The 13441-nt window shown below is 42.0% G+C and overlaps 1 protein-coding gene across 4 annotated transcripts in view; it reads right to left on the minus strand.

Annotated features, from left to right (window-relative positions):
• Window positions 1-13441, minus strand: part of col4a6 (collagen, type IV, alpha 6) — a 409162-nt gene that overhangs the window by 101115 nt on the left and 294606 nt on the right. For all 4 annotated transcript variants that reach the window (XM_073057903.1, XM_073057902.1, XM_073057904.1 and 1 more), the window contains exons 21-24: window positions 10260-10355; window positions 7194-7351; window positions 5487-5559; window positions 952-1058 (exon numbers count right to left, since the gene is read on the minus strand). In XM_073057903.1, coding sequence (XP_072914004.1) covers window positions 952-1058; window positions 5487-5559; window positions 7194-7351; window positions 10260-10355 — 434 coding nt within the window. The remainder of the gene's footprint in view (window positions 1-951; window positions 1059-5486; window positions 5560-7193; window positions 7352-10259; window positions 10356-13441) is intronic.

Raw genomic sequence — 13441 nt, forward strand, 5'->3', positions numbered from 1 at the left:
GGTACTACAAAACGTTGCACGAACCGCTAAACTACATACCACCCTTTACCTTACCGTACCACTCTTATACCTTCATCCCATAAACTAATTCAACAGAGAAGCAGGGTTAACATACTCCTGACACCCTGTCCATCCAATCGACCATGTGGAAGCATGCAATAAATTGAATGATGCTCCACTGCTTTCTTCCATTACTTGTAAAGATGCATAGCCTCTTCTTCGGGCCAATAAGGCCAGTTTAGGATTAGGACCTATCTAAATTGTTGGATGGATCAGAGGGATCAATGACAATATCAAGGGTCTTGCATATGACCCTGATGATCCTCCCAGCAGTCCTCGCAATCCTTTGTAGGGTTTTACAGTCATATGCTTTGCAATTCCCATACCAGACTGTGCTGCAGCTGGTCAGGGCACTCCTGCTGGTGTTCCTGTAAAAACTGGTAAAAGAGCATGCGGACATGGTCAAGAGGTCCAGTTCCTGTTCAGACCAAACATCAGAACGGGGAAAGAATGTGATTTTAAGTGACTCACTGTGGAATGATTGTTGGGTCAGAGAGGGTGGTTTGAGTATCTCAGAAACTGTTGATCTGGGATTTTCGCACACAACAGTCGCTAGAAAAAGTTACAGAGAATGGTGCGAAAAGCAAAAGAAAAAATCCAGTGGGCGGCAGTTCTGTGGGCAAACACATTTTGTTAGTGAGCGAGGTCAGAGGAAGGCAACAGGAACTCAAATAAGCACACTTTACAATGGTATTGTGCATTAGAGCATCTCTAAAAACTGACGTCGAACCTCGAAGAGGGTGAGCTACAGCAACAGAAGACGACACCTGGTTCCACTCTTCTACCTAATAAAGTGGCCTCTAGGCGCAGGGAGCAAAAATTATGGAACATAGCGCTACCAACGTTAACGTACATTAACATTAGAAGGCATGGAACTCCGATGGTACTTACCGGTAAACCAGGAGGTCCTGATAAACCTGGAAAGCCATCCCTTCCTGGATTTCCTGGACTACCAGAAGGTCCCCGTGGCCCTGGAACACCACGATCTCCCTTTTGTCCTTCAAAATGGAAATCACTGTTAACCTCTGACGTTGGTTGAAATATACCAAATATAATAAATTCACCTGAATTTTCCATGTTTCATATTATTAGACCATGGCATTGAAGTAGAATTAGGCCATCCGTGCATGGCTGATCCATTTCCCTCCAAACCCCATTCTCCTGCCTCTTCCTTGTAACCTTTTATATCCTGACTTATCAAGAATCTATCAACCTCCACCTTAAATACACTCCAATGACCAGACCTCCACAGTCACCTATGGCAATGATTTCTACAGATTCATCACCCTCTGGCTAAAGAAATTCTTCCTTATCTCTGTTCTAAATGGACATCCCTCTATTCTGAGGTAGTGTCCTCTAGACCTAGACTCCACTGTTATAGGAAACACCCTCTCCACATCCTCTCTATCTAGGTGTTTCACACCCCCTCCCCATTCTTCTATTGAGTACCAGAGCCATCAAATGATCTTCATGTGATATGCCTTTCAATCTTAGAATCATTTTTATGAACCTCCTTTGAACCTTCTCCAATGTCGTACATCCTTTCTTAGATATGGTAACCAAAACTGCTCATGATACTCCAAGTGAGGCCTCACTAGTGCCTTATAAAGCCTCAGCATTGCATCCTCATTTTCATATTTTAGTCCTGTCCAAATTGATGCTAACATTACATTTTTCTTCCTTACCACTGACTCAACCTGCAAATTAACCTTTAGGGATCCCTGAACGAGGACACCCAAGTCCATTTGCTCCTCAGATAGGCTGCTCCACCTACCTTTGAATCATCTGCAAACTTGCCCACAATTCTGTCATCCAAATCACTGATGTACAATGGTCCCAACACTGACCCTTGCAGTACACCACTAGCCACCAGAAGCCAATCAGAAAAAGTGCCCTTTATTTTCAATATTCACCTTCTGCCAATCAACCAGAGCCCTTTCCATGCTAGTACCTTTGCTGTAATACTATGGGCTCTTATCTTGCTTCATGTATGGCACCTTATCAAAGGCCTTTTGAAAATACAAGTACACACCATCCAGCGATTCTCCTTTGTCTATTGTTAATTCTTCAAAGAATTCTAACAGGTTTGTTGATCAAGATTTTCCCTTAAGGAAACTATGCTGACTTTGGCCCATTTGATCATGTGTCTCTAAGTACCCCGAAGCCACATCCTTAACAATCGACTCTAACATCTTCCCAACCACTGGAGTCAGGCTAACTGGCCTGTAATTTCCTTGCTACAGCCTCCTTCCCTTCTTTTAGGGTGTAGCACCATTTGCAATTTTCCAGTCCTCTGGAACCTTGCCAGAAGCTAGTGATTTTTGAAAGATCATTACTAATGCCTCCACAATCTCTTCAGTTATGTCTTTCAGAAATATGGGGTGCAGTCCATCTGGTCAAGGTGACTTAACTACCTTCAAACCTTTCAGCTTCCCAAGCACCTTCTCCCCATAAATAGCAACAGCACCCACTCTGCCTCCTGACACTCTCAAACTTTCAGCATACTGCTAATGTCTTCCGCAGTGAAGACTGATACAAAATATTTATTCAGTTCATCCACAATTTCTTTGTTCCATTACTACCCCCACAGCTTAATTTCCCAGTGGTCTGATACTACTCTCGTCTTGCTTTTACTCTCTATATGTTTATCTCCTCTTTGATATTATTGGATAGTTTTCCTTCATATTTCATTTTTCACTCCTTACTGCTTTTTTTTGATTGCCTTCTGTTGGTTTTTAAAAGGTTCCCAATCCTCTAACCTCCCACTAATTTATGCTCTATTATATGACCCCCTTTTTGCTTTCATGTTGGCTTTGACTTCCTTGGTCAGCCACATTTACGCCATCTGGCTTTAGAATACTTCTCTTTTGGGATGTATCTATCCTGCATCTTCCATTTTGGTCCCTAGAAACTCCATCCATTGTTGCTCTGTCATCATCCCTGCCTCCATAATTCCCTTTACTCCACTGTAATACTGATATATTTGACTTCAGCTTCACCCTCTCAAATAGCAGGGTGAATTCTACCATATTATGGTCACTCTCTCCTAAGGGTTCCTTGACCTTAAGCTCCCTAAATAAATCCGGTTTGGAAAATCTCAGTCACAGACCTGTTTTAGTGGAAGCATTAACCTGTTCTGCATCAGATCAGTTAGTAGCACTGCTAAAATAATGGACTGAGGAATTTTGGAACTGTCTGTTCATCTTCTTTAACAAAAATGAAATACCATGAAATCAGAAGATCCAGAACATAGAGAAAATGGTGAAAGTACACCACAATCCTATAGAATGAAACAGTTTGTACTTTTTACCAGAACTGCCTATATACCGTAGATTCCGGACTACAGAGCGCACCTGATTAAAAGCCGCAGGCTCTAATTTTAGAAATAAAATCAATTTTTTAATTGTAAAGGCCGCACCGGATTTTAGGCCGCACCGCTACTTTTAAATATACATACGTATCGGTAACACAAATTACGTTGCATATACTTTTTTACTGAACAGCACGAACAACATTCCAATATCTCCTAGCGACTGGTAAAAATATATATACTGCAGCCTACCAGGAAAAGTTATTGATCGACTTTAACTTAAAAGCAGCGTTTTCGCTCGGGTCTAATCGGGTCTGACGCGCTTGCGCAATGCGATCGGGTCTAATCGGGTCTGACGCGCTTGCGCATTGCGATCGGGTCTAATCGGGTCTGACGCGCTTGCGCAATGCGATCGGGTCTAATCGGGTCTGACGCGCTTGCGCATTGCGATCGGGTCTAATCGGGTCTGACGCGCTTGCGCAATGCGATCGGGTCTAATCGGGTCTGACGCGCTCGGGTCTTGCTTTTCTTCGAGTATTTTCCATGTTGATGAGGGTGAGTACAAATGACTGATTTACAATAATTTAATTGTGAAAGTGCGCTTGATTTATCGTACAATTTCATTGGACCTCTGTGAACTACTCATCAATTTTATTGGTCTACTGTTACGAGGCAAAATGTTTACAAGGCGGCATGAAAAAAAAACATGTATTAGCCGCTCTGGATTATAGGCCGCAGAGTTCAAAGCTATTCAAAATGTGGGAAAAAAGTTGCGGCTTATAATCCGGAATCTACGGTACTTGGTTAAATTGGTGAACCGCACCACTATCATTTTAGTAATTTCATCATTCTTGTTCTAAAATCAGGTAACTTCACTAAACTTCAAATGTGTCAGACATAGATGTTAAAGATGTAAAGAATGATAATTGCCAGAGCACATCAATCATTTGTTTCTTTATTGCTTCCTGCAAAAGGAAAGACGCATTTGAAAGAAAAATCACATTATTTTGTCATTCCTCTTACTTATTTGCAACAAGTTCCTATTTTTCCAGGATGGCTGTGGAGGTCAAGCCATTGGGTATACTTAAAGCAGAGGTTGATGGCTTCTTGATTAATAAGGGCATCACAGGTTACTGGGAGAAGGCAGGAGAATGGGGTTGAGAGGGCTAATAAATCAGCCTCAGTAGAATGGTTGTTACATGGGGGCGACGGAGGAGAACCCAAGTGCAGGACACTGGCACGTCGACTCAGTTGGGGAGGCTGGCGTAGACCTGAACGTAGAGCAGGAAACCAGAGGGATCTTGACAAGGAGACGGGATTCACAGGGACTCTCTAGAAACTAGAGCGGAACTTAGAACTACCGGTTCTAATCGGAACAGGGAACGAAGTATCACATGAGGATTGACCAACAAACTGACAACCTGTGATAGAGTCGCCATCGTATTTATTTCCCAGTCCCTGATGAAAGCCAGATGTACAGTAATTGGGTAACTAGCAGCAATTGACTGAAATTGGGGCATAACTGGGGAGAAGGAAGTGTTAAAGGGGAATAGCCAACCGGAACCATGACAATGGTAGAGAAGACTTGATGTGCAGAATGACCTAATTCTGTTCTTTTGATCTTATGGTAATACTAGGATGCATGTCTGGTGGTTACATTAGGCAATCCCAGCCATAATTTTGGGAGAATTTTTCCTGACTTCCTCTGGAACAGTTTCTTTTAAATTATGAATCTCATAATTAGTTCAGAGAGTAAATGAACTGTAGTGTCGAAACTGGCAGTAGAGAAGAGAGCAGAAACAGCACTCCAATTACTGCAGCCGATGGGGCTGCATGACCATGAGGGAACATTCCTGACCTTCTTCTATGTCCTACCATAAAGAGACCAAAAATCTCCATGTTTAGGAATGTCAAATCTATCCAGGTTTATCAACCCTCACTTGGAAATGTGGAAATCTTGGAATACCAGAAGGTCCCTTGGCTTTGGTACAGCAGGATCTCCCTTTTACTCTTCAAAATGGAAACTATTCAAAAGCAACAACCAAATTGCACAGGTGACCCTTCTGTTTCAGAGTGGCATTGTGTGCTGAGATGGTGAAACAATATTTATTTGTACCTTTTGCCGATATAAATGATGAGTCTCCTTTTTGTCCTTTACGACCTTGCCCTCCTGGTACACCTGGAGAACCCTAAAACACCAAAGAGACAGTCAGCATTGTCCTTCAACATAAGACCATAAGAGATTGGGGCAGAGTCTGCTCTGCCATTTCATTCTGACTGATCTATTTTCCCTCTCAACCCTATTCTCCTACCTTCTCCCTATAACTTTTCATGCCCTGACTAATCAAGAGCACATCAACCTCTGCCTTATATATACCCAATGACCTGGCCTCCACAGCTGCCTGTGGCAAAGAATTCTACAGATTTACAGATCTTTGGCTAAAGAAGTTTCTCCTCATATCTGTACTAAATGGACACCCCTCTATTCTGAGCTTGTGCCCTCTGGTCCTTGACTCCCCCACTCTAGGAAACATCCTCTCCACATCCATTCTATCGAGGCCTTTCAACATTCAATAGCTTTCAATGAGAAACCCCTTATTCTTCTAAATTGCAGTGAATACAGGGCTAAGGTTATCAACCACTCCTCATATAATAACCCTTTAATTCCCGAATTCATGCTCCTGAACCTCCTCTGAACCATCTCCAAGGTCAGTACATCCTTTCTCAGATAAGGGCCCAAAACTGCTCACAGTACTCCAAAGTGAGGCTTCATCGGTGCCTTACAAAGCCTCGGTATTACATCCTTGCTTTTATATTCTAGTCCTCTTGGAATGAATGCTAACATCGCATTTGTCTTCCTCACCACAGACTCCACCTGCAAGTCAGCCTATAGAATTTAGAACAAAAAGCATAGTGCATGGAAAAATTCAGCTCAGGAACATGCCACCCCCCACAATATCTGCACTGACAAGATGCCAAATTAAACTAAATCTCTTGAAACTGCCATATCCTTCCATTTGCTACATATCTGAAAGCATCTTAATACCATTACCATATCTGCTTCCATCACTGCCCTGTTCCTACCTGGAAAATGCATCTCCATTCCCCCTTTCATCTGAAATGCACCTCCTCATATGTTTGACATTTCCACCCTGACAAAAAGATTCTGACTGCCTACTTCGATCTATGTTTCTGACAGAGAGAGAATTAGGCCATTCAGCCCATCGAGTCTGCTCTACCATTGCGTCATGGTTGATGTAATATGTCCCTGAACCCCATTCTCCTGCCCTTCTCCTTGTCACCTTTGGTAAAGAAATTTGTCCTCATCCCTGTGTTCTGAGGCTGTGCCCTCTGACCCTAGCTTCCCCCACTAAAGGAAATACGTACTCAATGTTCACTTTATCTACGCTTTTCAATATTCCACAGGTATAAACGAGATCCACCCTCCCTTTCCCATTTTCCAAACTTGAGCAAATGCAGAACTAGGGGCATCAAACACCCCTCATACATAAACCTTTCATTCCCAGGATTACTCTTGTGAACCTACTCTGCACTCTCTCCTTTCTTAGATAAGTGGCCCAAAATTGTTACTATGACGTAGCAAAATTGCTACAAATTTCCTCCGGTAATCGCCCTACCCATAAAACTGACTTAAACTGATCTTATCCATTCTTCTTCCCACTTTTTCAGAAATCAGAGACACAGGGGAGAATCTATGCTAGAGAATGGGTTAGACTTATTTACCTTTTGACATACAACATCTTCTCATATTTGTTGTGGTATCAGAATAAAAGATCAGAGCTCCCAAGCAATAATTACTTACTGGTTTGCCTCTTGGCCCTGGATCCCCTGGTGGTCCTGGGTCTCCACATCGTCCTTTGCCACCATTAACTCCAGACCTTCCTGGCTCTCCAGGAGAACCAGCGGGACCTCGATGTCCTCCTGTAATCATGCCATCGCAGACACAATCTCCTGGTTCACCTGGCAAGAGGAAACACAATCACTTAAATAACACGTTGCAGTTTATTTTTGTGTAAAACAGTGACTGAAATTAAAAGGAAGGACAAATCTTTTCCCTGGTTCCAGGATATATATATATATATATATATACACACACACAAAGGCACGGTAAGTATGAAGAACACAATAAAAAAGAACAAAAACAATAATAATTTTCAATTGTGTTAATTATTGCGCTTTTTTTATTGTGTTTTTCTTTTTGCTGCATAAGATCTGGGAGTAACAATCATTTTGTTCTCACTTACCCTCATGTACTGATAATGAGCAATGAAAATGAAAATGAACAATCTTGAATCTTGGAGCATTTTCAAAATCTATTTTTAAGTTATGAGAGGTACCATAAGATCCACTCATTGCCTCCCTAACCTACCACCTTCTCATCTCAGAGTCCTGCAGGGCCACATTGCTTTGGGCATGGGAGGCAAGGCCAGTTGTGCTGTCTTCATCTTAACAGAGGCTCAACTATACAAGGCCAGGCAATGTCCAGAGCTCTGAACTCCCAGCTGACAGCATGGGAATCAGTTCAGCTTTACACACTGACTGCTAACATCATCTTCTTCCAGCAGAATGACGCATCCCACGCATCTGGCAATAGAAGCATACCCGTGCCTATCAGTTGCCATTTTAATCTCCAACAATCAACAATGGCTCCCACAGCTTCCAGTTTTGCATGTCATATGTATAGTTTCAGGTCATAGAAGCTATCACTTTTACCACATGAGCTTCCTTTGGTGATAAGAATTTGAGTAAATTCCACTGGAAGAGAAGTATAGATAGATGATATTGTGCCTTTTAATTTTAGACTTTTGTAGATTCTGATTTATTTATCGCATATACAGTACATTAAACATACAGTGGAATGCGTCAGTTGCATTAACAACCAACACACCCAAGGATGTTCTAGGGGCAGCCCACAAGGTGTCGCTACACATTCCGGTGCCAGCATTGCATGCCCAGCATGTTGAGAAGAGCAACACAGAACACAACAAGCAACAACACAAGAACAGCCAAACAAGCCCCCTACCCCACCCCCTACTCTCCCACTCCAGGACAGTGTTTAGTCATCAAATCCCGTCTGCTTACACAATGCTTATATCTCTCCATTCTCTGGCTGTCTAAGAGCCTCCTTCATGCCTCTGTTGATTTGCCTCCATCACCATGGCAGCACACTCTAGGCGTCCGCCACTGTCTGTGCAAGGCATCTCCTCTGAACCTAGCCCCTCTCACTTTAAATGCATTCTCTCTAGTATTATACACTTCGACCCTGACAAAAAGATAGCAACTGTTTACTATGCCTCTCAACCTTATTAACCTCTATCAGGTGTCCTCTCAGCCTTCACTGACCCAGAGAATACAACCCAAACCCTCCTTGTAGCCCCTGCCCTCTAAATCCAGGCAGCATCTTGGTGAACCTCTTCTGCACTCTCACCAAAACCTTCAAGGGCAACCAGAAGTATGTGTAATACTCCAGATGTTGTTTAACCAGGATTTTATACAGTTACACCACAGGTTCCTGTCACTTGAATTCAGTTACTCAACTAATAAAGGCAAACACGCCATACACTTGCTCTATCACTTGCATAGCCACTTTCAGGGAGCTATGGATTCGGATCCCTGGATCCCACTGTAAAGGCTCCTGCTTTGACTGTGTACTATGCTTTTACATTCAATCTTGCAAAGCGCAGCACCTCGCAGTTAACCAGGTTAAACTCCATCTGCCATTTTTCCACACGTATCTGCAATTGATCTACATCCTAGTGAATCTTCAGTTCAGTTTTGTATCATCTGCAAAGTATTTTATTCCACTAACTTAAATGCTAAAAGATAAAGTCCTGATCTTTCAGTCTACCATGTTATTACCCTTGCACCTTCCTTATCTACCTGGACTGCCCTTCCTCTGAAACTTCCTTTTATTCTGTATTCTGTTTTCTTTTTACTGCCTTACTGTAATTCTGTGTTGCAAAATCTGTCTGGAGGGACTGCTTTGTCGAGCACCTCCGCTCCATCCGCCTAAAGCAGAACCTCCTGCTGGCTGTATATTTTAATTCCCAATCCCGTTCCCGTTCCAACATGACGACCCACAGTCTCCTCTTGTGCCAAGATGAGACCACCCTCAGGGTGGAGAAGAAACACTTTATATTCCATCTGATTTGCCTCCAACCTGATGGCATAAAAATTGTTTTCTCCTTCAAGTAAAAAAAAATCACTCCCCTTCCCATCCTATCCTATTCCCCACTCTCACACTCTGGCCTTTTATCTCTTCCCACCTGCCTATCACCTCCTCCTGGGTCCCTTCCTCTTTCCTTTTCTCCTGTGTTCCACTCTCCACTTGTCTCAGATTCCTTTTCTCCAGCCCGTTAACTTTTCCCACCCACATGGCTTCACCCATCATCTGCGAGCTAGCCGTCTTCCCTCCCCTCAACCCCTGCCTTTTTATTCTGGCATCTTGCCCCTTCCTTTTCAGTCCTGATGAAGTGTCTTGGCCTAAGACATCAACTGTTTATTCATTTCCATAGATGCTGCCTGACCTGCTGAGTTTCTCCAGCATTTTGTGTGTGTTGTCACAGAAAACAAAAAAAAAAGCTTTTTACTGTATTTTGGAACACGTGACAAGAAAATAAACTAATACCGATGCCAGTAATAGACAAGCATTAATTTGATAGCTAACACGCACAAGACACCAGCAGTACTTATGGAGAGAAATAAACAGTTGACATTTTATTCTGAGACCCTTCCCGAAACATCAGCTGTTTATTCCTCTCCATGGATGCTGCCTGGCCTGCTGAGTTCTTCAGGCGCTTGTGGTATTACATGGGATTTTCAGCATCTGCAGAAACTTATGTGTTTATTATCAGTTATATTTACTCACCTTTATATCCTTTGCTTCCACTGAACCCTGGGGGCCCTCTTGGTCCAGGTAAGCCAGGACGTCCACGTTCTCCAGGGAATCTGTTGCCAGCAGTTTCTGGACATGTCATCAAAAACAAGCAGTAGGTTCAGTGGCGAACTTCGGAAAGTGATGAGGCAAAGCAATATTTGCATTTTACCATCCTTTTTGTTTCAGTATTGCTACGCAAAACGTTAACACGTTTAAAATGTTAAATTTTAAATGTGATGGTGAGAGGTCTAATCATCTAAACCTTCATTTTATGAATTCTCCCAATGGTTAAAGCCATGAGATATTAAAGCAATAAACTGAAGTAATTAAAAAGATGGCCATGACTATCAAGGGGCACAATAAGTATTTTCTTTATCAGCACACAAACTATTAAAAAACATTTGCGCAAACAAGAGTAAAAGATACTCTAAAGAGCTGAGTTTGGAGATACAAGTTGTATTGTCTTTAAATCAGACACTGTGAGGTTCAAGCTCAGATCCATAAGGCTCTACGCACCAATGTACAATTGGCCCTCCTTATCCATGAGGGATTGGTCCCGGGACCCCTTGCGGATACCAAAAAATGCGGATGCTCAAGTTCCTTATTCAACCTGTCTCTATGCATTGGACCTTAGGACCCAGCGGAACCCCAGACCTTATTTAACCTGTCTCAGTGCGGTGGACATTAGGACCCGGCGACGAAGCTCTGAATCCGCAGTGTTTCTGTTCATGAAAATAATCAAGATCACGATTGAAAATAAAGTGGAAATAATAAAGTGATCAGAAAGAGGTGAAATGCCATCGGTCATTGGAAAAGCGTTAGGCTACAGTCGGTCAGCGATCGGAACACTTTTAAAGGATAAAGTGAGAACGGCCCTGCCCCGATGAAAGCTACAATTATTACTAAGCAACACAGTGGTTTAATTTTTGGATTTTGGGGTTTTGGGTTTTTGATCCTCCACATAAACCAGGCACGGATGGAGAGCGCGCTCGGGAGCGATCAGTCACTGGATCAAACTCGGGAACTTCCGTTCCTGAGCCCGGCGCTGAAACAGTTTTATAAGTATTAAGTGTTTTATATGCATAGAAAGGTAAAATATATACTATATACTAAGACAAACGTTTGACTAACTGACGCTAAATAATACCGGATGTACCTGTTCCGACTTACTTAGTAAGGGAACTTACGATTTTTTTCGATCCTGATGCACAATAACCTACGCATATCCTCCCGTATACTTTAAATCATATATGTCAAACTCAAGGCCCGCGGTGGAATTATCTTTGGCCCGCGAGATAATATCTAATTACTATTAAAGCTGGCCCCAGTAATTGAAGCGTCTATGGCGTATGATATGGCTAATGCTGAGTTTATTCAGGTACCAGGTTTTCAGGGTTTTTAGTGTTTATTCGGCAGTCTTCTTCATAAGAAACGGAATTTGTAAAGTGAAACACTTTATAGTTATAGCAGAGACTGAGACACATGAGAGCAGGCTGAAAAAACGGAGGCAACGAAAGCTGCGTTCGCACGCATCCGACTGATCCGGCCCGCATGAAGCTGCATTTTGCTCAATCCGGCCCGTGACCTAAAATGAGTTTGACACCCCTGCCATCTCTAGATTACTTATAATACCTAATACAATGTAAATGTTATGTAAAATAGTTGTTATACTGCATTGTTTAGGGAATAATGACAAGAAAAAAAGTTTGCAGATGCTCGAACAACAAGTGCTGGAAAAGCACTTCCAGGTTTTCTCGATTCGCAGTTGGTTGAATTCACGCATGCGGAACTCGTGGATAAGGAGGGCCGACTGTACTTCGTGAGCTGTTGGAGATCTGCACTGTCAGAGGTTCTATCCTTCAGATGAGACCCAGACTGTCATCTCAGGGTGTTGTAAAACAAAGAACTGTGGCATGCTAAATAATACCGGATGTACCTGTTCCGACTTACTTAGTAAGAGAACTTACTAAGGCAGGAAAAAAATTTTTGGAAAAAAAGGCAGGCAAGTCATCCACAGCACCTTCGTCAATATTTATCCTTCAATTAGAGCTGAAAGAAACCTAGATTACCTGATCATTAACCTTGTTACTCTTCACAAGATGTGATTTGGCTGCCACCATTTTGAATTGACATTAATGACTGAATAACAAAGGTAACTGCCTCAGAAAGAAACCAGTATGTGATGAAAACTAAAAAAAGTTCTTTCATTCTTTCCCTTGTTAAATATCTTAGAACCCTTAGTATCATTTAAAAATTTCATGCATCATCTAACTACATTGAAGGACCCTTGACTTAATGTGAAGGAATTTCTGCTTAACATAGCTAATGGATGCATCCCTCAAACCTTTCTACCAATATAAAAGTACATACACGTGTTCATTTCACAAATAATCACATAATTTAGCCTGGAATCCAGGTTATTATGTATAGTAAAATTATTATATCTCACAATTATAAGAGATAGATGATTTATAATAGGGTTGAGAAACTTTTTTACAAAGTCAAGAGGTTTTACTGAAGCTTAAATACCTCATGTATAAGATGCCAAACTTTAGCATTATTGAGAATATTGTTAGTCAGAAGATAGAACAATATTCCCAACCAGATATACATTGAGATTTCCTTTATCTGCACTACCTGCTGAGATGCCATAGTCTAGAAGTCAAGTTCATTGGACAAGTATCAGTAACAGAATCACTCAAAAAAGCAGCACAAGAATATAACTTAAAAAAGCAAGCTTTGTTTTGATTAGCATGCAACCTTCTTCAACAGAATCCATAATGTTAATTCACAACTCCTGAACCCCCAGTTAAACCAGTGTATAAAGTACTAAAGCCAAGGACAGTTAAAACACATGGAAGATGGCAGCAACTGAACCTGGTGCAATGGGGAAGTGACATCAGACAGCTGAGAAACCAAGGAAGGTTGAGATTGGAGACTTCGGCATTTGAGATGAGTGGAGGTATTAATTGAAATGGAGGTGGCCCGAGAGGAGGAGGTGAGTAGTGGATGGTGTAAAGGGGGATACTGTCTGGACCAATGCTATTAAATTCCAGGTGTTCTCCTGGGAATAATGTGCATTAATTTCTGGATCAATACTCCAAAAGAAGTATTGAGTAAGGAATTATATCCTTTAATATGTATCTGATGTAGAAATGGTGTCTAGTACATGG

Source organism: Hemitrygon akajei, chromosome 10 (assembly GCF_048418815.1).
Source record: "Hemitrygon akajei chromosome 10, sHemAka1.3, whole genome shotgun sequence".
Classification (NCBI taxonomy): domain Eukaryota; kingdom Metazoa; phylum Chordata; class Chondrichthyes; order Myliobatiformes; family Dasyatidae; genus Hemitrygon; species Hemitrygon akajei.